Consider the following 25,427-nt stretch of genomic DNA (forward strand, 5'->3'; position numbering starts at 1 on the left):
GACACTGTTCAGGGAACAAGGCATCTCTCCATCGTTTTTCTGCTGCTCTTTCAGTTAGCGGCGGCGGCTGTTATTTATTACTCACCATCTAATGCCTTCAGTACATATGGAAGCATTTGTTTCCTTTACGGTCTTTTCAAGGGTCTTTGCTATCCGCTGGGGTACTTGAACGCCAAGTTGTTTTCTGTAAGTGGAGACTGCCGATCTATGCAGCGCAGCAGCAGGAGAAGGTGCATGGAGAAGACGATTTGGGGCAGGTCAGCTCCCCAAGACCAGAGGCAGGAGTTGGCTGACGTTGTTTTTTCTCTTCCCTTCATTGTCATGTCTGTCCCTCCCTGACACAGGCAGGAATGCGTAGCCACAGAAGAAAACCCTCAAGTGTTTTTCTGCTGCTGCGAGGGCAACTATTGCAATGAGAAATTTACCCATTTGCCTGAAGTCACTGGCCCAGAAGGTGAGTGACTCGGTGGACGGGGAGTTGGGGGTCTCTTCCTCTAGACCCAGTTTGTGATGACTTCTGGGTTGTTGGATACATCCGAGAGGACACAAAGCACCATTTTGGTTACAAGGTCCAGAAATCCTTCTGCTACAATTCTTTAACAATAGTTTTTTAAGGTTCTTTCACTCTGTGGGTAAAATGTGTTGTCCCAGCACCTCAGATACTACCAGCAAGGATTAGTTTTTCTTTATGGTGGATGTTCACAGTGGGATATTACAAAACCAAAATCCTGCACAAGGGGAAGAGGGCAGAGTGATTTATACAGCATGGAAGAAGGCTCAAACTCTTAAAAGGTATTTGACACCTTCTTCATTAATTTTCATAGGTCACAGGTCTCCAGATACCTTGAGCATTTGTAATTTTTGTATTTGATTGCTACTTTGTTGGTCTGGGGATTGAAAGGGAATGGGTGTGTGTGTCAGCTTTCAGAGTTTGTGGGTATACTTCAAGGAAGGAAAGTAATAGCTAGTACTTCTTCGGAGGCTAATAGAGAAATGATGATTCTTTCAGCTGTACGCTTGCTAAAGTATCATTCAATACAAATTATTGAAGCAGGTGGATTTTTTCCTTAGGATGGTTTCTTTTGCTATCAACTACTTACATTTACTGAGATGTTCCAATAGACCATTATCAAATTTTCCTGGGCTTTCCTGTTAGGTATTTAATTGTTTACATGGGGTTTATTATCTCCTGTTATTAATGTACCCGTAGCAACCTAGTAGCAAATATTATTTCTCTCACAGTTTTTTGTTTAATTTGGCAAGTCTTGCTATTTTTTCCTTCCCTGTCTCCAACATAGCAACATGGCTCCATTTAGTATTCCCATTGTTTGTGTCTCAACTGCACTGATGTAATTTGGAACAAGAGCTACTGTGGGAATAGTGCATTTGATTGTGGCTCCGGCAGCATTCTACTAAAAACTGACACCTTGTCAATCACTGTAAAAGGCAAAGCAACACTGCTAGGGATTTCATGCACACTTAATACCTTTGGAAGGGTTAAGAGGAGGAAATTTTCTTGCTGTATCCCAGCAAGAAATACCCATCTTAAATAAAGGTCAGATGGAGGCTCACCTTGCAAAGTGTGGTTTGGACCATTGTAACTCCATTACTAATAGCCACATGGAAAGGAGTAAACCGCAGAGTGTTATGAATACTGTTGGATGTGATGGGACATGCCATTAAGCGTTGTCAGCTTTGGAGGAGGAGGAAGGATGGGGCTGGGTTGCATCTGGACATGTAGCTGACAGTGCTGTTGCATGCCTGAAGGGTCCTTCCCCTCGCTTACCCTGCTCTTTTCTCGCAGTTATATACGAGCCACCGCCACCAACGCCCTCCCTGCTCAACATCTTGGTATACTCGCTGCTCCCCATTGCTGTCCTCTCCATGGCCATCCTCTTGGCCTTCTGGATGTACCGTCACCGCAAGCCTCCCTACGGGCATGTCGACATTAACGAGGTAAGGGAGTTACTCCCCTTTGTTTGGACCTTACAAAAGGCATGGAGGCTGCGTAGTATATGTTCACATCCACTTTTGCTCCACCCTTTTTCAGGTGGCCTAAGTTTTCTTCTCTTATCTTTTTGAAGTTGGTGGTACAGCTGGCCAACGTGGTGGTGTTAGCATCCCCTGTGAGGCTGATGGATTTAGATGGGGTTATCACCACGTCTGAGATTCCTAAGGGATGGAGTTCCATAGCCCTGCTTGTTGGCTACCCTTCCCCCCAAAATCTCCAAGCTGTTGCCTGTTTTCAGCCAACTTTCAGCAGAGGAGCAGAGATCAGAGAGATGATAAAGTTTGTACCAGCTTTACGGAGGGAGGGGAGATGCTTTCCCTGTTGAAGCTCGTTTTTATGAGCCATCAGAGAATGAGTGCAGGAGGTCATCCTCATGGTCCAAAGCCATCAGGAACTGGTCCTCGCTGGCTCTGCTGTGCCCTGAGCCTTCTGGTTTCTTCTGAAGGGCTGAGCAGCTACCTCTCCCTCCCTCCTCTACCCATTACAGCCCATACTGTGAACCTTTCCCAGCTGAAAGCAGATAGGACAGAGCTCCAGCCCCACGCATCCTGCAGGGTTGCGTTGTTCTCTTGGACCAGTGCAGAGTTTAAACAGATACGATCTTTATGATGCTGACAGACCTGTTTACTGCCCATTGCTAGGGTTATGTGAAACATGGCTAATGAAGTGCAAAGCAGTGGGAGGTTTTCGGTGTAGTTGGCTGTTGGGTCACAAAGATCAAGAAGTTCCTACTTTTGGCAGGAGGTAGCCTTGAGGTCATCAGTGTTTTACAGCCCAAAATAGCTCTTGCTTTGAGAACATGGGAGAAATCAGGTTTTGCCCAGAGGATGGCAGGTAGGAGTTTGACACACAAAGTGACAGCTGGAGGCATAGGTTGTTATAGATGTTCTATACAAATACCCTACAAAGCAAGATAGGGAATTTTGGGCTGCTCTTGCTGCAGACAGTACGGCTAAATAATTTGTATTAAATAAAATGTTACTTCTCTACACCTCTTTCCCCATCTGCAATATCTCCATTCCTCCCCTCCCTTTGTTTTACTGTCTGTCTTCAGCCGGTGACGAGGTTTTTCTCTCATGCAGGACCCTGGCCCGCCACCGCCTTCTCCCCTGGTTGGCCTAAAGCCTCTGCAGCTCTTGGAGATCAAGGCGAGGGGCCGCTTTGGCTGCGTGTGGAAGGCTCAGCTGATGAATGACTACGTAGCAGTGAAAATCTTCCCTATTCAGGTGAGAAAGGCATTGCATTAGGTTCTCACTTGCTGGGCTTCCTCACCTGTGCTGAGATGCTCTAAGTGCCCATGGAGGCTATGCTTTTTAAGGCCATAACAAAAATGCATTTGGACTCTTCCGCTGGGGGAAAAAGTTCAAGGACCCTCCGTTCCTACACTTTTCTCTGTATTATCTCCTTACCGAATGCATCCTGTAGTAGTAGTTGTTGCAAGAAGGGCAAAATCAAGCACATTTTGAAATCTGCAGGGTATTTTAACTTCACTGCAAATGTCCGTGGTGTTAAAGTCCAGTAAGACAGCGTGCAGCTGCGATGCCCAAAGCACACACAAAGGACCAAAGCCCTGGCTTTGTGTGTCTTGCCTGGGTAGATTGTAAATCCAGACCCGAACCTAGCAAACAGTTTACTGCTTACAAAGGCACAGCCCCGGCGCTGTGAAAGCTAATTGCACAGCAGCATTTCTGTCAGCTCACGTCTTCCACTCTAGGAAACCTTTGAACACTCCTGACTTGACTCTCTAGGAATTGCAGATGGAAACAGTAAAGCAATCAAAACTCAAATGAAAGAAGAATGACTTAAACTTCTTTGCGCTTCTCTGCTATCTCCTTCTTCATTAATTTTTTGCTCAGTATTTGTTGTCATAGTGTCGTTAAAGGAGATTTGCACATATTCTGTCCAAGCCAGCTGTGACCTACTGGTAAATATTCAATAGAGCCTAGATTACATCTTGCATTCATAACAGTTTCAGCTACAATGCGGATCTGGGTGCTGTATGCACAGGCTTTATTCTTGCAAGCATCCTTAGGAAATCTTGACAAATCTTATTTCTCAGTGAGGTTGAGTTTGGATTCCTCCTCGCTCGCCACACATGTGCTCTAGGAATAGCTGAGGATGATTTTGGAGAAGGGAGACTGAGAACAGCTACTTCCAGTCTTTCTCCAGCGCTTACCTTTTAGGAAAACAGCCTCATTCTGAAGGGACACATCACATCCAAATGCTGGAGGGTGATATTAAGAGGACCGTGAGCATCTCTGACTGAGCTGAAAGAGCTGTTTGCTTTAAAGGGAAGCGTGATCTTTGATGGTGCATTTCTCCCTGCTCTAGGATAAGCAATCTTGGCAAAGCGAGAGGGAGATTTTCAATACGCCTGGCATGAAGCATGAAAACCTTTTGCAATTTATCGCAGCAGAGAAAAGAGGGACAAACTTAGAGACGGAGCTCTGGCTAATCACAGCTTTCCATGACAAGGTAACGTATCATTGCACATACATTTTGGGAAGGCAGAGAAGCGGCTGGTTGTGGAACAGAAGGGTTTGGTGTCTAATATTCTCCCAGAAACTCCCCTGTAATCTCTCCAGTCTGTCCCTGGTGAGCTATGGCTCAGTGGTAGTGGAAGAATGCTCCTCCCCCCCTACTTCAAAGGCCCTTCCTTTAGCTTTCAAGGCTTTCCTACACAAATATAAGATTAATAAAGGTGGGACCTGGCGGGGAGAGAGAGGCACAAAAGACTACAGCTCACATATGTGGTGGTCACCATCCCTTACCATGCATAGTTGAGCACGTGGGAGCCAGGTGTCACAGACTGTTCAGTCCCAACTCACCCCTTGCAGATGGGCTCTGTGTTTGCTTTTGAAGCTCGGGGCACACCTCCGGCTTCATGAATTGCTTTAGTTATCAAACAGGACTAACACTTAAAATAAAACAAACACACGCAAATCCAGAGTTGAGCCAGCAGTGTTATCCCTCTGTTTAATCCAAGGTCTACTGAGTCAATCATTGCCACAACCAGCTGATATGATGCATCATCTTCTTGCATGGAAGGCTTTCCCCTTTCTTAGGTTAGATGAATTGCTCGGTTTGAGATTATTTTGTCCCTTCCTTACCTCCCTCCACTTGCCTGGCAGATTAGTACACTCCTTTTAGACATCCAGACACTTTCTGTGCTGTCAGGGGCTGAGGACTCACGAACGCTTCTGGGTTTAATTTCTTCTTCTTTCTTACTTCTGCTAGTGATTTTTTTCCCCCTGTAGAATCAAGGTTCAGATTTCTCAAGCACTCATTAAAACCATTTTCTGAACTGATGAGTTGGCACATCTGTCACGTAGCAGGGTCTGCGATTAAGAACATGCGATGTCCTGTTTCGCAGGGCTCTCTGACGGATTACCTGAAGGGCAATATTATCAGCTGGAATGAGCTCTGCCATGTTGCAGAAACAATGGCCCGTGGCTTGTCCTACCTTCATGAAGATGTCCCTTGGTGCAAAGGTGAAGGACATAAACCTGCTATAGCACACAGGTACGGCTTCTTTCCTTGACACCATTCAAGTGCTGTGTTCAAATGTTTACAATCTCTTTGAAATGATGCTGTTGAATGAAGGAGGAAATTGTGCTTTTAGGATGTGAATGCCTTTTAACCCAACAAATCCGATGCTAACGCAAGAATTTTTTTCAGTCACGTATGAAACGGTGAAGGGCATTGTGTCCTGTCTGTGAAACAGTCAGTGCAGTTGGTAGTGGTTCATGGCAAATGTCTGGAGGGTAGGTGCTTCCCTCTGCCATCAACTCTTCTCTTGACATGTAGTGGGAAGGAAAATCTGGTTGCTGCAGAACTGCTCTTTGAAAGGACTGTGCATGATAAATCACATTATAATCTGTGTATTTCTGTGGCTGTACCAAGATTTGGACCCTGTTTTTCCCTAAGTGTTTTAGACTGATAACTCCACTGCATGTCTTCCCACAGAGCTTTTGATCATTAGGTAAGAAATGGAGAAATTGTAGAAATGCAGAAAATGGCTGCTATTTATTTTTCACTGTAGCTTCATAGTGCCGAAATCGTGCCAGGGTGCTTAAGATGGACACCAGCGCAGGCACCACGGTGCCTCTGAGACGTCTCGGCACATGCTCCAACCCACCTGGGTGGCAGCTCTGTGGGGACAGCGGGAATCCAGAAAGTGGTGGGTTAAACCATCCTCGATGCAAGGATCCTTGTTTTAGCCCCTCTCCCAGTTCCACTTTGCTTGCCCTGGACTAAAGCATCTCTACCAGCTGGTTTGCTAGTGTCATGGCAGGAGGGGGGAGTTTTCCAGAAGGGATTTATGCAGGCTACATGCTGTAATCCACTGCCGTACTCCCCCACCACCCACTGCATTTCATCTAGGAGGGACTTAAAACCCCACGGTCCAGCTGCAGCAATTTGTACCCGGTCTAATGGGCATGTCTTCATGTACAGCAAGATAATCCCTGGTTTCGCAAGGCTGTCCCTGCCCCCAAAACACACACCCCCTCCCCGGAACCTGAAGATTTCTGAGAGCTGGGGGCTGTTGAAAGAGCCTGCAGCTGCCTTTGTGCTGCTCCTGGAACTGACCCCTGTGTCCCTGACATTTGTCCCTGTGGAATAAAGGCAGTGGTTTATACATGAAAATTCCTAAGGGTGGGGAACAGAGAAAGGCTATAGAAAAGCTTTAAAGCCACAGATCGTGCTCATTAGTGTCCCCATCCATTTAGCAAAAGATAAAAGACGAGAATGCACCATTTGTGTGAGTTCAGCACATACCTAGGGAAGAAGGATTTCAGGACACACGGGACCTCCCTTGTTTTACCCCACTCCTTTTATTTTTGTTTTAAAAGAAACCACCAAATACGTTTTCAGTCAGGGGGGTGGGATTTTTGAATGGCTTCAGACAATGCATGCGAGGAGGCGGGGTTGCCAGGTGGGACTCCCCGAGTCACTGCTGGGCAGGGGTTCAGCCAAGGCTTTACTGGCCCCTGGCACTACGAGGAGGATTAAGGTTCTGGGATCGCTTGTTGGTGCGAAAGTGCCCCCACGTGGAAGCTGAAAAAATCTCCCGTGCTTGCTCTCTTATTCCCTAGTTTGAAGCATTGCACAGAAAAAGACGCTTTCTTCTTTTCAGGCCACTTTACCGGTGGCCGTTTTAGGATGGTCTAATGCATCAGGTGTTAGTGGGAATTCTACGTGGCGTGGCTTGGATTAAGTCTGTCTCCCTGTCCTGGGTATGTTTGCATTGCAACTCACACTTGCCGGTTCATGGGGGATTGTGGAAGGAAGGAAAGCGTGGAAAAATGGGGAAATGTATGGAAATTGGGGGGAAAAAGGAAATACAAAGGGAAGTCCCTACATCATGTATCAAGATGTGGTAGTTAACTGTTGCATGCCCGAAGGGCAGTGCTGGTGAAAACCAGCAGGAAATGCCTTTGCAATAATACTGATTTACATCCCACTTCACTTTGGAAGCATATCGTTCTAGCAGACTGTAATAATTTCTGTGTGGTCCTAGCTGAGCCACTGCTTTGCAAAAATCTCGTGCACAATCTGTATCATCCTGGAGGGCATAATCCCCTAATGCTGACTGAGCAAAGGAGTTTATCTATGTCATTAGATGATGGCTGTTTTCTAAGCCTGTGGGGAAACTGCTATACATGGAAGCAGTCAGTCTCTAAGACGACAGGTATTAGGTAAATGGTGTTTTTCTGTGTAACAGAGGAGTACAAATGTTATGCGGGCTCTGCAAAACTGTACTGTGTCCCTAGAAACCCCGTGTGTCCCCTTGTGGTGATGGAGGCTGGTTTCAGCTGGGGCTCCCTGGTGTATGGTGCTCTCCAACTTCACTCTCACTTCCCCCATCATAATCGTCAAGCCAGAAATACCCATCACGCTGTATTTAGTTTAGAAAGCAAAAATCCTTTCTTCTGATTTTTAAAGTTCAGAATCAGGGGCTGGGCGGTACAGGATGATTTTTGTTCGTGGTGCTTTGAGCTGGTGCTCTGGCATCTGAGGCCACAGTGAGCAGCCCTTCTCTATGGTCCAGCAGTTTCTCTCTTCCCAAAGAATTTTGACAGGTCTCTCTAGTGCGGAACAATTGTATCTGCCCTCATTAATTATTTTGTGCAGGCCTGCAATGTCCTGCAATCAGCAGGGTCACCGAGTGAATTGATGATAGGGAAATTATAATGCTGAGCATACAGGACAATTGCCATCTGCTGTCTAAGGTCTGTAATTTAATTAGATTGCCAAACATTCCTTTTCAGATGAAAATGCAGGAAGCCCAGGGAACAGGGCTTGACTGGATTAGGCATCTCAGTGTGACCCTCTTCCACTCCCCCCTCCCTCTGCAGCCCCTGCAGATTTACCTGAGCTGCCCTGAAACCATCGTGCTATAGCAGAGGACTGACACAAATGTCCCCTTAATGCCACCTTCAACACAGACCCGCCATCTCTCTGCAAATGCTTACACCTGCCCAGCAGCTGCCCAGTCCGATCCTGACAGCTTGTCTGAGTGTGGGCTCACCCCCTTCCCTGCTTGCTTTCCAACCCTCCAAATTCTCCAGGGAAGATCGATCCTGCAATTAAAACATAAGTGTAATAGATGACTATGGCAAAAGTCTGTTGAAGCGTGTTGTCAGGGTGAAAAGAGTCCCACCAGCATCTGTTAATTTCCAGGAAGATCTAATTTCGTAGATAGGAGCAAACATCCTTACTAGGTTAAAGAGTAAATGCACCGCCTGAACCTGTCTTGCTTTTGTTGTTGGGACTGAGAACTAGTAAGAAGTGCTCAGAGGTGGGGGTCCACAGCTGGTGCTCAGAGCCAGAAATGGTGCCTTATACTGCCTGCTTTAATTAAACACCCCCCTTCATATCACTCCTTGCTTTTATTTTGAGGTTGATTCACCACAGAGTTTGACTGACTCTGCTGGGCAGCACAGGGCTGCTTGGTTGTGTTTTAGGGACACAGGCAGTGAGAGGCAGCCGAATTTGTCAGAGCCAGCTGTGCCGGGCAGCTGGGGAAGGAAGGAGCTGATCGCCGGGGGCTGCTAAGCCTAGAGACTTACAGCGTGGTCTGTTGCAATGTGATTTGGACGTGTGCTGTAATAAACCCTTCCCAAACTTGCTTCTTGGCTTGTCCATAGGGACTTCAAGAGTAAAAATGTCTTGCTGAAGAACGACTTGACAGCAGTGCTAGCCGATTTTGGACTAGCTGTACGGTTTGAACCTGGAAAGCCTCCAGGGGACACTCATGGACAGGTAATCATTATCGTCAACAATAACATTTTAAAAACTTGGGCTTACCATAGCTCCTTGGAAGTGGGAGGTAGTTTGTATAGATGCATTTAATTCTCTTTGAGATATGTATTTTCCATAAAAGCTTGTGCTCAGACATAAATTCCAGGAGCTGCTTTGATCTGGGAGAGTGCTCAGACCCCCCCTGACCACTGTGCAGGTGAGGTTCCCCCAATCCCAGGGGCAGGCAGCTTCGTCCTTCAAACACAGGACTTGTTGGCTCTTTATTGCTTCGGTATTAAATATTCGTAGAATCATAGAATACCAGGTTGGAGGGAACCACAAGGATCATCTGGCCCAACCTTGGCAAAAGCACAGTCCAGCTGAATCTTAAAAGTGTCCAGTGTTGGGGAATCCACCACTTCCCTGGGGAGATTATTGCAATGGCTGATTGTTCTCATTGTGAAAAAATTTCCTTTTGTGTCCAATCGGCATCTCCCCAGGATGTATCCATTAATCCTTGTCTTTTCCATGTAATGCCTTGCAAAAAGGGAGTCTCAGTCGTCTTTGTAGCCACCCTTTAAATACTGGAACACAGTGATAAAGTCTTCCCTAAGCCTTCTTTTCTCAAGGCTGAACAAACCCTATTGTCTCAGCCTTTCCTCACATGGCAGGCTTCCCAGCCCTTTGGTGATCTTTGTGGCCCTTCTCTGGACATCTCCAACCTGTCCACGTCTTTTTTTGCATAGCGGGGACCAAAACTGAACACAATATTCCAGTTGTGGCCTGACAAGCGCTGAGTGGGATGGGATGATGACTTCTTTATCTCTACTGGTGATGCAGCCTAGCATCCCATCGGCTTTCTTTGCCACAGCAGCACACCATTCACTCATATTGAGCTTGTCCATCAGGACCCCCAGGTCCCTTTCCACAGAGCTGCTCCCCAGCTGGGTAGGTCCCAGCCTGTGCTGCACTCCTGGATTATGTTTTCCCAGGTGCACTTGTCCTTGTTGAACTTCTTCAGGTTCTCGTTACCCCACTCTTCCAGCCATCCAGGTCTTCCTGCAGTATGGCCCTCCCTTACGAAGTGTCCCCTTCCCCACGCAGTTTGGTATCATCAGCAGACTTCGTCAGGGTACACTTGATCCCATCATGCAGATCACTTACAAAGGTATTAAACAGCGTTGGGCCCAATATCGATCCCTGGGGGACCCCACTCGCAACAGGTTGCCGGTTTTATAAAAGGAGCAATTTTCTAACCCCCTCTGGGTGCGGCCTGTCAGCCAGTTCCCCATCCACCACACGGACCACTTGTCTAGACTGTAATGTAAATATTAATACTCCTGAATATTAATGCTAGTACTACAATACAAATAGTAATACTCCTAAAAGTAATTAATTTAGTTTTAAGAGTTCGGCCAAGCTGACTGCTTGGATGACGTTTAGCAATGGCAGATCTTGTGAGCTGGCTGTGTGCCACATAAACAATCTACTACATTTTTATGGATTCTTAATTTTCTGCCTTTGCCCTGCAGAGAGCAAAGCTCCTCGTTCTGCTCTTGTACCAGGGCACAGCAAGGCCAGCATCCCCTCCTTGTGCCTCCAGGGTTTTCCAAATGCCCATCTCCAGTGCAGGCTACCTTTTTACCTTTATCTCGGGAAGAGTGAACACTTCTGGGTTAGCTCCTCCCCACAGGTTTCCTCATTTTTCCACCTGTTTTTTGAACTTTTCCAATATTTTGCACATGTTTTCATATCCTGGCTTCCCCCTGTCCTGACTGCCTCGGGTAACAGCAAGAAGAGATGAAAATTTCCTAAAGGAAAATACTAAAAGCATTTCAGTTCCCATGTTATAAAGGTGCTTTTCCCCTTGCTCTCCTTTCTGCTGCCCTACATTATGGGCTGTAATTCTGCTGCATATGTAACCACAACTATATGAAGAGCTCAGTATGGCTCTACCTGGGCTAATCACAACAAAACAGGCAGTATAATGAGGACTGAATCCCCTCAAAGTGAGAGGGGATCTTTTCTGAACCACATCATGGCAAGCCAGGGCAGGGTAGACTTTGCAGGGTTCATGCTTTACTACTCCTGTGGATGCAGGAGACTTGTTTTATTCAGGGGCTGTCAAACCAACACCTTTTCCTATCATTTCAGGATATGTCAATTTTACTCTCCTCTTTTTTTTCTCCTCTTTTTTTTTTTTTTTTTTTTTAATATATATATATATTGATATAGATTTATTTTTTTTTTAGTAAAAGGGGATTGAACTTTCAACAGTTAAAATAACCAAGTCTGACTTGCCCTCAGGGGGTTTTGTGTGTCTCCAGAGACTGCATTTTCTCATGCAGTGTGTGCTGCTGGAGCGAGATGTGGTGGGATGCAAAGCAGGCAGGATTTCATCTGTACCCACCGTGCCGCACTGCATTTAATTTAGACGTGTAGCATACGCTGAATGATATATCACACATGTAGCCATGCACTTTGCTTTTTTTCTTCAGGTAGTTTATCTAGACTCAGGCGATCTTAATGAGAATTCGGTGTCAGAAAAAACAGCTCCCTTTTGCTTGTTTTTCGAGTGAGGTGCAACTTTAGCAGAAGTAGCCGTAAGGCTAATGAAACCACCTGTCACTTGTCTCCAGCCAGCAGAAGCTGATGGGCCCAACTGGAATGTAACTTGAGTTGTGGGGTTTTTTTTCTCTGTAGGTGGGAACAAGGAGGTATATGGCTCCCGAAGTGTTAGAGGGAGCAATCAACTTCCAACGAGACGCCTTCCTGAGAATAGACATGTATGCAATGGGACTGGTGTTGTGGGAGCTAGTCTCCAGATGCAGAGCAGTTGATGGTAAGAATAAAGATTGTCTCTTCCCTGGGGAGGGTTCTGTTTCAGCATGATTTAGTGATCCAGAGCATGGGCCTGGCTTTGTTTAAAAAAAAAAATATTAAAAAAAAAAATCAATGGCATATTTTTATTAAGCAGCTAACTTGTTTTTCACTTGCTTGTTTTTTGACATAAGCTGTCATTTTCTGTAGATAACAACCCTTGTAGTGTTCAAGTCTCAAAGTGCCTTTAATTGCGGTTGCATTGCATATTGGCTGAGAACTCAGAGTGAGAAGGAGTACATGAATCTTCTGTCGGTGGCGGGTGTCCTTTAGTCCTGAGCCTGCTCTGTGCTGCTCTCTGTGGCACTCTGCTTTCCTGCCTGTGACCAGGGCAGGCTCTGAGCTCCACAGAAGAGCTGCCCTCAGCTCCAGCTTGGCTGTCACACCTCGCTTCTACAGGGCAGTGTGGTAGCCTGAATGGAAAGCCCAGAAGTGAAACACCTCGGTGAAATAGCAGGACCACAGGGCTGGAAAGATCTTCTTGGATCAGGATGCCCATTTCCCTGCTATCATAAGTTGCTTGGTATTAAACTTTGACTTTCGCTGATCAAGCCTTCTCTCAGCAGTGGGCTGAGTTTGTTGTAGATGGAACAACTTCAGAGGACGTCCCTTTCTTCTCAGTAATCCAGAAGAATGAACTTTAATGGTGTCTCCTTTCTCAGGTTTTTCATCCTAAAACGATGCTGCAAAATGGGGCATCTTTTCTATCCAAATAGCAGAGCTGCCCTTTGGTGACACCCTGGCCACTTGCAGGACCTTGCCCCGGCCAGGGAACCAATCATTTCATTGTAGTAGCCCCAAGTCTGCTTGCTCCAACTTCTTTCTTTCTGTATAGTTATAGGTACTCTGGACTGAATATCAAGTTCATAAATTAACAGTACGTCACCTGGACTTCAAATGTTTTTGTTAGTATTACAGTAGGACCAAGGAGCTTGATTATAATTAGGATGGCTGCATAGGTGTGTGGTAAGAGGAGGGCTTTTTTTCAAAAATTCACTAACTAGAAAAAATGCCAGAGGAGCAGGGACGTAGGAGCACAGTGGGGTGAAACAGCGGTACCCAGATCCACTCATATAAAGAATAACCCTTCTCTGTTGAGGCCCCCCAAATATCCACTTGGATTTTTGCCTGTCATGTTTGTGATACCCTTCCAACGCTTCTCAGGCAACAGCTGGCCAAGCTACTCCAGGTGCCATACGCAGCACTGTTAAATCAGAGAGGAGGCTTCCTTTGGGACAACTGGGAGCTGAACCTCATCTGCACTTCTAGCTCAGAAGTGATGTGTAAACAGCGGATTTGGCTTGGAGGTCACCAGTGCAGCTCTCTGTAGCCTTGATTCCTCTTGGAGGAAGAGGAAGGGGACGTTGTGAGAGTTACTGTGTCATACGTTGGAATGGGTGTTTCTGGATTACCTAAATGTCAGGTTGTTGGTGTCACAGTTCATGACCAGCTGAAGTGGTCAGCTCTTTTATTTTAGTCTGGAAAGGCCCTCTTGAAATATCTCCACTCTTGAAAGAGGTCACTCTTTGCTACGGAGAAACCATAAGTGATGCTGCAGAGCACCCTGAAAAAGCCTGTCAGTTAAGCGGGGCTGCCATTTGTGAGACAGCATCTATGCATCGCCAAAAGCCAAATGATGTTTCAATAAGCAGAAATTATTGCTACCGTCCAGCACCTGCACTGATACTCGAAACAGTTGTCTCATTCCTGTGGCCCCGGGCAGTTCACAGCCATAACTGGTATAACTAAAGTGTTCAGAAATCATTTTGCACTTAAACCTGGTACTTGGGACAAGTGCATCTGGCTCCAGCGTGTCAGGGCTGAATCAAACCTATGAACAAGCCGGATCACAAGTGGTGTATGTGCTTGACCTTGCTAGTCAGTGCCTAAAATGAAATGATGTTTACGCTGAAACCTTTCTCTAGGTTGTTGTCTGTCAAATTGCTGTGCTATTTGTGCTAAAATGTGAGGAGGATGGGCTGATTTGCTCTTTCTATTAAACTAAGCCAGACTACCCGGCGAGTCTCCTCCAGGAGAGCAGTGGGATCGGGAGGCCTGGCTGAGGGTTTGGATTCGTAACTCAGTGAGGTGGAAAATGCGTGGCCAGACAAACAGTGGGGACAGCAAAGTCCATTGTGCAGGAGGAATGTAAATCGCATTTGTCTGCAATGACATGTGAACTTCAGGCTTTGCTGCAGCGGGTTGAGGTTGCTCTGGAGTCGCAGCTCACTCATGCATGGGGAGGAGGTAGCTCTGCGGAGGACGTTTCTGTACTAACTCAGTTCTCTGTGTGCGCCTCAGGTCCAGTGGATGAATACATGCTGCCTTTCGAAGAAGAAATAGGTCAGCACCCATCCCTTGAGGACCTGCAAGAAGTGGTGGTTCACAAAAAGATGCGCCCTGTGTTCAAGGATCACTGGCTGAAACACCCTGTACGTTGCTCCTGGTTAACGGTGGAAAATATTTTCCTGTGTGATGGGAACAAGGGATGTGGTTATGCATCGCTCGTTAGCTTTGGAGGGAAGCTAACCAGCCCACCCTGGTGCACAGACCAGCTCCCTGGTGCTAGAGTGTCAGTGCCAGGGCACGAGGGGTTGCTCGACACCTTCATGCTCTACTTCCCATTTGTCCCTTGTATTTAGAGGGTAAATCAGCTGTCTGAAGTCAGCCAGTGCTGAACACGGAGCTTGTGGTGGTTTAGTGGGTCTAAAGGATGGAAAATAAAGTCCCTTCCATTAAGAAAAAGAAAACGATCCATACCATTGGAGGCGTGTTCCTCACTAGCTAGATAACATACAAGATTTAACAATTTTTTGAGGAAAAACTAATTAAATGTGAAGCCAAGCAGACAATGAAGCAAAACGCAGCGTGGGTTTCCCAGAGGTAGATTGTTTCAGGCTTGCATTTTTAATAAAAGAGGTGATTTTTTTTAAGACTGGGAAGCTGAGCAGATGATGAAATCTCACAGGGCTTCAGGAAAAATGCCCCTGTTCTGACCAAACGGCCACGGTTTTGGCTACAGTCATGTGTACTAACTCATAGGCTAGAAGTCAAGGAGAGCTGTGGGTTGTAAAGATGAGTATTCCAGTTCAAATGAGGGTTCAAATAAGAGCTGTGCTCTTCTAGCAGAGTTGAATTTGGTTATTTTGGGGATATCCTCAGCAGCGATTGCCCACAAAGCAATGGTTTCGTGGTAACTGATATGGTGCTGCCAGCTCTCATGGTTTTATCATGGGGTTCGTAATACTTAATGTCTTTTAAAGCTTTAACTACTGAATCTTGGGGTGTATTTTGATATTAAAAAAAATACTTTAGGGGCTATGAAAAAAAGCTGGATGTGACCAAGCTCTACAGCCTTAGAAAGCAGAATCTTAAAAATCCCCAAACCACATATTGAAAGCAATTCTTAAAGCTAATTTTAGGGTAATTGGCATACCATGGAGGAAATATTCTTAGTTTTTCTTTACAGCATTAGGCTGTGTGAAGTGGACTTCCCCGTTCGCTGCAAAGGTGGTCCCTGGAGCAGGTTTCGTTGCTGAAGGTGCTTTCTCCCCCTTGTTGTCTGCAGGGCTTGGCGCAGCTCTGTGTGACCATCGAAGAGTGCTGGGACCACGATGCGGAGGCTCGGCTCTCAGCGGGCTGTGTCGAGGAGCGCATTGCGCAGATCCGCAAATCCGTAAACGGCACTACCTCGGACTGCCTCGTCTCCATCGTGACATCCGTCACCAACGTGGACTTGCCACCCAAAGAGTCTAGTATCTAAGTCCTGGTTCACTTTTGTCTTTCCAGACTCAGTGGATTTAAAAAAAAGAAAAAAGTTAAAAAAAAAAAACACATAAAAAAACAAAAAAACAAAAACACAAAAATCCAACAAACACATGAATGCAGCTGCTATTTTATCTTGACTTTTTATTATTATTGTTATTATTATTATTATTATTTTTTTGGATTGGATCAATTTTACCAGCACATTGCTCTACTGTATTAAGAAAATGGACATTTCAGCAAGCATTCAGGTGCCGACTAATGAATGCAGAAAAGGTGCAGGTACCTCAGAACCTCAACAAACTCACTTCAGTTGTTTTCATTTTATTCAGTTTTCTGGGTTTCTCTTTATCGGTCTGTCTTCTGAGCGGAGCATCTGTGACATAAAGGAAAACCACCTACCATCTTTGAAAACGCAATGCTGCAAACTGTGGAGGAAACTTAAAGACTGTTATATAAAGAATACACCTTCCTCAAAAGGATTTTTTTTCCCCATTTTGTTTAGGTTTTGGGTTCAGTTCCTTTTTTTTTTTTTTTTTTTTTTGTTGGAAGTGAGCTTCAAAAAAAAACAGCAGATGTGTCTTTTACGGATCTAACGGGTGTCATTGTAACATGGAAAAAAAGTAACTGGGCGGAGAATGTTAATTCTTGATGGTAGAATTGAAGGGGGGAGCATAGAATAGGGGTGGGGAGAGTGACGTTGGATTTGGCAGCATTTGGGGAAACATCGTTTGCTATGGAGCTACTTCTCAGGTAACCATTAGAGGAGGGGAAGGACATTTCTGGGCAGAGTATTAACAGCTGCAGCGTATGGAGAAAGCTGAGTTAAAGAGCCAGTGGTTGTAAGCAAGGCGCTAGTTCTTCCTCCAGTATCTCAGGCTTGGGTGGTAAAAGAACAGCGCAGAACTATAATTACATTTTATTTTTTGACTCCAGATAGTAATGGGAAGGATGCTTTCAAGCAATGTAATCAGAAGAGGTGGGAAAGTGTGTTTTCAGGAGCACTTTGGTAAAATACTGGAAGATGGGAAAATTTTTGCATCTCACTTGAAGTGTGAGTCAGTTCAGGGAATTCGGCCTTAGGGTTGATTATCTGTCAGCCCAAGCTACCAGTGCAGATGGTGGAGAGAGGAAAAGTGTGAAAACTGGCTCTATATATTTTTTTTTTTTTCTCTTATTAATTTGGGGTTGGGGGCGGGGGTGGAAATACCTGAACTGGTGGCAGATGGCTCCTGTAGCATCCGAGAAACCTATGACCTGCCCAGCTGCAGGATGCCCAGGCAGCTGAGCAGCAGCAGTGATTATCGCAGCATCTCTCCGACTGGTTTCTTTGACGCTGCTTTCTCCTCACTCTGTGATGAAACTCTTTTGTCTTAAAGTGGTGCATATTCTAAAATACCGTTACTCTTATTATGCCATAAACTCGCTCTAGTCAGTGAATGTTCCTAATGCTGCTGATTCAACATTGAAATATTTTTTTAATTTGCAAAACATGCAATGTTTAAAAAAAAAAACTTAAAAAAAAAAAACAAAACCACAAAACACACACACACACACGTTACGTGGCTTCCGAGGTTTAAACTGAAAAAAAATTAAAAACTTCATGACCACAGACCACCTCAAACCAGAAATACCTCAGAATTTTCTACTTGTATGAGTTTTATTATATATTTTGTTAGTTGTGTTGTCTTGTAGTAAGTATATTTTAATGTAAGTTGGCTTTTATGACAAGGGAGTTTTAAAAAAAGAAAAAAATGAAAAAAAGTTCCAAAATCTTTTAGGAAGTGCTACCATTTTTTTTTCTGTTTGTTTTATAAAGCACCATTGTAAATAACTGTATACAGTTGTAGAATAACTGCCTATATAAGGTACCTGGGCATTATTCACTCTTATTTGTGAAGGCTGTTTCCATTCTGTGTTATTTTTTCTTTTGGTCTGTTTTAGTGAAAGGACAGTACATCTTTTTTTTTTTTTTTTTTTAATTATTTTTATTTTTTTGACTTTGAATATAACATGAATTCTGTGTCTTGCTAGACTGACAAAGTTATATCCATGGAATGGCCAGAACTCCTAAATTTTTCAGTTTGTTAAACCAAAATGCAGTTCTAAACTGATCACCCTCTTATGAAAATGTAAAAAGTCTGTATTATATAAACTAATTGGACTTGCCACTGCCAAATTGTCAGCGTGCACCCTTGCACAGTTATAATTTATTAAGCAAGCAAAAATCACTAATTGGAGAAAATACAAAGAAAATTGAAACACATTTCTTGAAAAATATAGCTTTAAAACCTAGAGATCACAAATGAGGACATGGTCCTTTATCTTGAAGAGACATTAAGATAATTGCCTTAATTTGTCTATCTGAATAAAGTCTTAACCTATTCTTTCAAGTTACTGAATGTATATTGCATATTAGTATGTACACACATGTAACTGTATTTCTGTGTGTAGGTTTGGAAGTTTCTATTGTTGATGTGCTTCTGTTGAGAACACCTTGACAAAACCAGACGGAACCATACCATTTTGTCCCAGCCAATGTCCCTGGTCGTGGTTGGCATCTTTGGGTCTGATGCTGCAACATACCTATGCTTGGCATTAAGTGTGTAGGTAGCTCTTCTGGCGTCATGACATTAGGCGCTCACTTAATGTCAGGCATGGTCATAAAAGTTCGCAGGATCAGTATTTTTCATGTTTAATACATTTCTGCACTGAGATTTATATAAAAATGTGACTATGTTTTAGTAGTGAAGTGATGTAAGGGTTGGGGTGGAGCGTAGAGCGGTTAAGATTGAGTGAATACTTGTTTTGAGGTGGGCTTGCTTCCATTTCCCCAGGCATGGGAGCTGGTTCATATTGCTGCAGAAAGAAAAAAGCTGTACTGTCTTTTAACTGTTAATACCTGTTTGTTTGCTGTTCTGGATTTTTTCCTTCAGCATTATGTATTATGGCTAAAACAGGCTTATTACAGCAGTTGCTTTTTTATCCTGATTTCTTTAAGAAGCTTTAAAGTATTTATTGAAAGTGCCATATGATTTTAATAGCCTATTAGACAGTCTCCGAAATCTTCTCTTTTGAGAAAGCATAAAAATTTCTCACGTGTAGCTTATCTTACTGCAGGGAACTGCACGACCATACAAACTTTGACCAAATGTTGATTGTAAAGTATTACATCTTCCCTGGTGTAATGGTTCCTTATAGATCATCTTGTCAACAGGATTCAGAAAATGATTTTTAAAAGAATTTCCAAATTGCGTGTGTGCTCAGTTACAAATTGTAAATGTTTGTAGGTATGTGTGTCTTGCTGTTGCAGCAGAGAAAGAAATGCTGAACTTTTGCTTATTTACAAATTTGTACCAGTTTAGCTAAAGCTGTTCTTTGAAACTGGTATTTATTTATTTTATTAATGAAGGCAAGCTCTGATTAACTTAGTGGTCTTTCAACGCTTGAGCTGTCAAGCAAGTGGTTTCCTCAGCGCTACTCTAGCATTTGAACTCTCATTGACAACATGATTTTTGTTCTGTTCAGTACTGCAGAGGCTTTTTCCAAGCCAGCCAGCCATCGGGCACCTCCATACATTTAGCTGTAATAAGCAATTGCGGCTCTTTTCCTCTTAACACTCCCTTGAATATGATGGGTACAACACCTCTTACGGTACTTTCCAAGCACCAAATTTCACTTCCCATTCAGACTTAGAGGAAGTAGCTCTTCAAAAACTTTGCTGCAGAATTTTATTGTTGACCTTCCTCTCTTGTGTGGCATTTCTTAGGTGAATATTAACCTTAACTATCCTGGGTAAAAATTCTCCTTGACTTTAGGAGCCAGGATTCCCCATCTCTCTGGAGTAACTCCCTTTATGAATTTATTGCACTAGCTGGGCTGGTTTCCTAGGTGGAGAAAGTTTGAGTTCACAGTTTGGAAGTGGAGGTACCACAGGAGCTAACACCACTTTTTTTGAGATGATAGAGCTGTGACTTTCTAATGAAATTGCATTAGCAGGGCAAAGTTGGAAATTGTACGTGGCTCATGGGAAAATACATGTGCATGTTCTAAGAGATGGCTAGAAACCAGTCTAACCATCAGTTAAGTAGTACCAGGCTTATTATGATTAAGGGTGTTAGCTAGTCCTGATCATAAAGTTTTCTCTGTTTAAGATAAAGCCATTTTCTCTTCTGCCTTGTTCTTCAGCTGAAATTCTCTTACAGAATACGCTATGCTAGGTAAAGTGACACCTATGGAAATGCCAAGATCTTTGTGTGTGTTTGTTCCAAAGAGAAGGTCCGTGAGTGTCCCCTGGTAACTCCACTGCATTTTACTTGGGTGTCTGACTCCCTGCTTTTCCCACGTGAAGTTGTTGGTTGCAGCAGAAGCCTTGTGGGTCCACGCAGTGCAGCGTTGCTGGGGGCCATTTCCAGGTTGGCTGGATCAGGCCTCGCTGTTAGGAATCCCAATCCCCCTTAGTATCACAGCAGAAAGCGGAGAACACAGGTTTCATTCCTCTTGGGCTGCTTTCTGGGCAGACTGTCAGAACTTGCCCTGTTTATAGGGGGAAGATTTGATTTCACTTAGTATGGAAGAAACTCGTACTGCAGGTGAAGGTGCTGGTTGATAACGTTGTGACAGTGCTGTTGTTGCAGTCCTCTTCAAGCCACACTCTGCTTGAGAAGTTGCTAAGCAGGAAGTGTCCCGTACACTATTATCACTTTTACATACAGAATATTGTTTGGTAACATTGTAAATAAAATAGACTATATAATAGAGGAACATAAGGACATTTTGACTTTTTTACTTTTGGAAATATATATATATATTTTAGTTACATATACAAACAAAAATTCTACATTGTGTGAGAATTCTTTTATACCACAAATTATTTTTGTAATGTCTAATATGTTTCTGCAGGGAAAGGGGAGAAAGGTCTGTGTATGCACAGCAAATAAATAAATATATATATGATGTCTAAATTGTGTGCACTACATCAAAGTCTAGAGGATAGAACACATTTAGCCTGAAACCAGTTAGAGGAGCAAGTTTGGATGTACTTGGACATGCTTTGAGGACGGCACTGAGTATATGTTTAGGTTATCTTGCATGTCACATCCCTTCTGCTAAATAAGCTTAATTGCTTTTCTATGACCATCTTCAGTTTAACCAGGAAGAGTTTTTTTTCACGTATTCATGCAAGTATCCATGTGTGAGAAGTGTGTCGTTTGGCATATGCCATGGTGCTGCAGTGAGTTGTGAAGTCAGGGTGTTAAGAATTTACCAAGACCAAATAGCCGGGCTGATCTCGCTCACTGCCGTATCCGTTTATAGCAGCTGTGTCTGCTGCATTGACAATATGATCTGTAAGGAGCTGTTGCCAGTAGAGTCCTGATAAAACCAATTCCTAGAAGTTCCTGCTCTCTGAAATGACACAACTAATCGGGCTTCACCAGACACGCAGATATGTGCTCTCTGTTCCCAGCATCAGATTTTACGCTGGGCTGGAGGCACTAGAGAAAAGGAGCACTGTCATGTCCAAAGTCCTACTTTGAAAAAGAGCATTCCAAATTTGTGTAGCCAATCCAAGGTATTCTCGAAGTATTAAAGAAAAAAAACCACCTTAAAATGTTTTCTTTTTACTTCAGCTAACTTCTCCCATTGGACGTTAAATTCACTCTGGTCTTTTTGGTTCCCTTAGCCTCGACAGCACAGTGTCAGTGGGGTAAGAGCTACTGAGAAAAGCTTTAAACCAAACGGTACATTGCACTACCTTGAAGCTGGCTTGACAGTGTGCCTTTTGAAACCAGTGCTTAAACGACTTTGAGCAGGCTCCTGCAATTGCGGAGTCCTACATCTGTGGTGTTAGTGAAGTCCTGGCCCTGTGGAAGCCAGCGGGAGAGGTGCCATCCCGTTCTGTGGGACCGTGAATGTGCGTGTTGTTCCTGGAGCACTTTCGAAGTACACCTGGTCCCTTACTTACATGGGACTTCTTTCTTAAAACTCTACTTCTGGGGTGACGCTCGGTTGCCTGACTGAAGTAGTAACCTATCGAGTAAGCAGTAATCCTTTTTGTCAGGACACTTCCACAGAAAGAGATCATACTTGTGTTATGTCCATCAAGCTGTTCTGAAATGTAATGCGATTCTGTTGTGCCTTTGTTTCTCCATGTAAAAGCAACTGCTGTAAGCTTTTTTTTTTTTACTAGTTTTTTCTGTCTGAAAAAACACTTTTCATTGCCCAGCTGTTATTTCTGGATGCAGTCTGTGATCCAGGTATTTCAAGAACCAATTACCTCAAACCTCATGTTAAACAACAGTGTTGCTATCTGGATTCTCCTTGATACTACAATATTGTAACATACACAAACAGGAACCTTGCTATATATGGGTGTTTATATATATGTATCATATACATATATACAGGTATATATATGATATATATATGTAAATGGAAAGTGATCCCCAAGGACTGAAGGAAAAAAGCAAAACTTTTTTGTTTTCCAACATTGAAACCAAAAGGGCTTCTCTGAAGCTCTATAATGGCATTGTGCTGGATATATATCAAGAAAGTGTTTTCTGAAAAGTGCTTCCTTTGTTAGCCTTTTATTTCAGTATTTTAATGGGGCAGATGATGTGATTAAAATACTATTTCTGCATTTTTTGGCCCATTTTTAAGCAGAGGCCTCTTAATCTTTCCAGTTGTTAAAAAAAACCAAAACAAACCTCAGTATATAACATTCCAGTAAGGTTAGTATTGCAAAACTAAAACATGTTCTGGGAAGACTTCATAGGTTCTGATTTTGTGAAAAGGCAGGCATTGGCCATACTTAATTCAAATTTTCCACTGTTTTGAGGAACTGAAGTTTAACCAGTAACCATCCTAGTCAATTAAAATCCTAATTTAGTGGTCACTGGCATCTTTGTGTTGCCACCCCTGTTAAAACACTAGGACCCCCACCACCCAACCCCCCAAAAAAACCAATCCAAACCAAAATTCCAGCCATGAGAGAGGAGGAGTAGGAGTTTGGAGCATTTCATAGCTCCTGAAGGTGGATTTGGAACCAGAACAACTTTGTCAATAGCAAAAAACGTGTTGGCAAGACCTAGAACCCGTCTGGCCCTTTCCTTTTTCCAACCACCTTCTCCCAAGAACCTTCTCATAAAAGCAGACCTTCAACCGTAATGACTTCTTAATGGTACTTTGCTGAAGAGAATTCTGTTCTGGATATATTTTCTGGGGAAAAAATAAAAAAGTTACACCGTTCTTTTAATCTACACCTTATGTACGTGTTCCCCTCCCAAATGTCTGTTTTTTTAAAATTGTGTCCATGTAGCTGATGCAACATTACAGTCTGTATTTTACTTGGACAAAATAATAGCTTTCCAATCCAAATAGTAATGAATTTACTATTACTAGTAATTCATTTAATTAATTAAATATTAGTTATTAACTTACTATTACTACAGGAAGAAAAGGAGATGCTTCCCTTTCCCTGTTTTTTCCTTGACTGTCTAATGTTTCTATGGCTATCGATGGTTTGTGATTATCTTTGGTAAATCATTTACAAAAAATACTAAAATCTCCCAGGAGGAGGCATTTTGCAATGCTGCTGGCCTTCCAATGGAATAACTATGATGCAAAAGTTGATCTGTTGGTGGATGAGAATTGAAGGAGGTGGTTACTGCAAACTAAGTAACATTCTTGACCTCAATTCTATGCCATAAGTCCGCACAATGCCATTGTCAATCTGCTCAAACTATCTACTTATGAATTCTGCATGATCCTCATGATAGAGTTGAAAGCCTGATCTTTCACCTGTTAATATTTTCACATTCGTCCTTAAGTTTGACAAATTTTATACTGTAAAGTTGACTTAAGTACAGTTTGATGTCAATTCTTGTGGAAAGAGCTTTCTGCATGTAACATTAGATGCATACAGTTAAACAACACAGCATAGTACAAAACTCACAAGAAAAAGTTTTGGCACCAGCAGAAAGAAATTTCACCCTAACCATTTGTCATTTTAAACCATCTTATTGTAAGTTTTACCAGCTACTTCTAAATTTGTGCTTTATTTAAAGAAATAAAATAAAAATCCTAAGACTTGTCTAGCGTAGTGAAATATGTGTATATCAGTTTTAGGATAAATAGCTAAGTCTTATTACGCTGTGTTACTTAACTTGTATATATAGAGTATACATAAGAGTTTGCAGTAACCTGTTTCTCCAGGATTTCCAGTTTGAATGGATTTAAACTCAAACTATGAGATTAAGTAAATGATTTAGAAGATTGCAGAATAAACTGAGTGTAAATTACAGGAAGCTCTATCAGATGGTGAAATAATTTTTAAAGAGTCTTTTGGTCCTTGGCTCAAATTCAATAAGTACTGTTTGTATACCAAGATATGTGAAATGTAAATGTTGTAGGTTATATTTCACTCTTGTAGCTATAAAAATGTAGAACAGAGATAGCTTGTACTACTGAGTTAACAAAAGTTATACTAAAGTATCCTGTTAAAGAAAAAAGTATACAGAGTTAAGCTCGTTGCTGTAACCCCTTTTGGATTGAAGTGTGCTGATTTTTTATATATGTATATTTTATATATGTATTCTGCAAAAGTATATATATATAAAATGTATATATAAAATGGCCTAATGCAGACATCCATTGTATTGCAGTTATGAAATGAAGACATTTTGGAAAGAACATTGTATCATAGTTCATGAATTTGCAGTGGATCTTTGTTCCTTTTTACTGTGGTATTTTAGAAATGAGTCTCAAGTTTGAAATTAGATCTGCCAAGTTGGAGTTTTGCTGCTTCAGCTTTGCACTGGGTGTCTGAATAAATCAGTATGAATGTAGTATTTGCCCTGTGTGAAGCAGCTACACCCCAACAGATAGGAGGAAAAAAACTAGAAAGAACCTATTTCAAGTTTATCTTTTTGTATATGAAAATAAACAGTAAATTACAAATAATTGCTTCTTTTGTTGGTGCAATGTGAAAAATCATTGTTACTTTGTTGTCTTTAGCATCTAGCTGGAGTATTTCCTTTTTTATAGAAGAGTGTTTTGGTGTTTTAATAGCTTCTCAGCTATACAAAATCCCTAACAAAATCCCTGCAGAGGCATAGCTGAGGCCTCTGCTGCCCATCATTTGTAACTCCTCCAGAGGGAAGAGGGAATTAGCTTGAATTGCTGTACGCTTTTAAGTGTGTTGCCTCTTCTAGCGCTATGGTAGCACTGCTTATCATTCCCAGCAAAAACCTGTTTACACAGGGAATTACATGCATGCTAAGCTCTATCAATAAAGTCCAGCAAGGTAGCTGCAGCTGCCAGTGATCGGGGGAGGGGGGGGGGGGGGGCGGTTTAAGGTAAATCTCAGGACCATGCAGTGAAGTGCCTGCCCTTCCCTTCCACCAGCTCTAGCAGAAGAGCAGAGCAGAGAGCAAGGGACAGCAGTCGCCTAAATGGTTCTAACCTGATTTACAAAAATTTGTCCGCTAATTCCCTAACAGCTGCTGGAAGTTGAAAGTTACAACAC

At 43.0% G+C, this 25,427-nt stretch overlaps 1 protein-coding gene across 1 annotated transcript in view; it reads left to right on the forward strand.

The window, feature by feature from the left end:
* Positions 1-24,862, forward strand: part of ACVR2B (activin A receptor type 2B) — a 108,277-nt gene extending 83,415 nt beyond the window's left edge. The window contains exons 3-11 of the mRNA XM_056337618.1: positions 345-454; positions 1,805-1,956; positions 3,094-3,237; positions 4,343-4,486; positions 5,385-5,533; positions 9,163-9,277; positions 11,960-12,098; positions 14,438-14,568; positions 15,705-24,862. Of these exons, the coding sequence (XP_056193593.1) occupies positions 345-454; positions 1,805-1,956; positions 3,094-3,237; positions 4,343-4,486; positions 5,385-5,533; positions 9,163-9,277; positions 11,960-12,098; positions 14,438-14,568; positions 15,705-15,899 (1,279 nt within the window). The 3' untranslated portion in view covers positions 15,900-24,862. The remainder of the gene's footprint in view (positions 1-344; positions 455-1,804; positions 1,957-3,093; positions 3,238-4,342; positions 4,487-5,384; positions 5,534-9,162; positions 9,278-11,959; positions 12,099-14,437; positions 14,569-15,704) is intronic.
* The last annotated feature ends 565 nt before the right edge of the window (positions 24,863-25,427 follow it).

Source organism: Falco biarmicus, chromosome 4 (genome assembly GCF_023638135.1).
Source record: "Falco biarmicus isolate bFalBia1 chromosome 4, bFalBia1.pri, whole genome shotgun sequence".
NCBI classification, from domain to species: domain Eukaryota; kingdom Metazoa; phylum Chordata; class Aves; order Falconiformes; family Falconidae; genus Falco; species Falco biarmicus.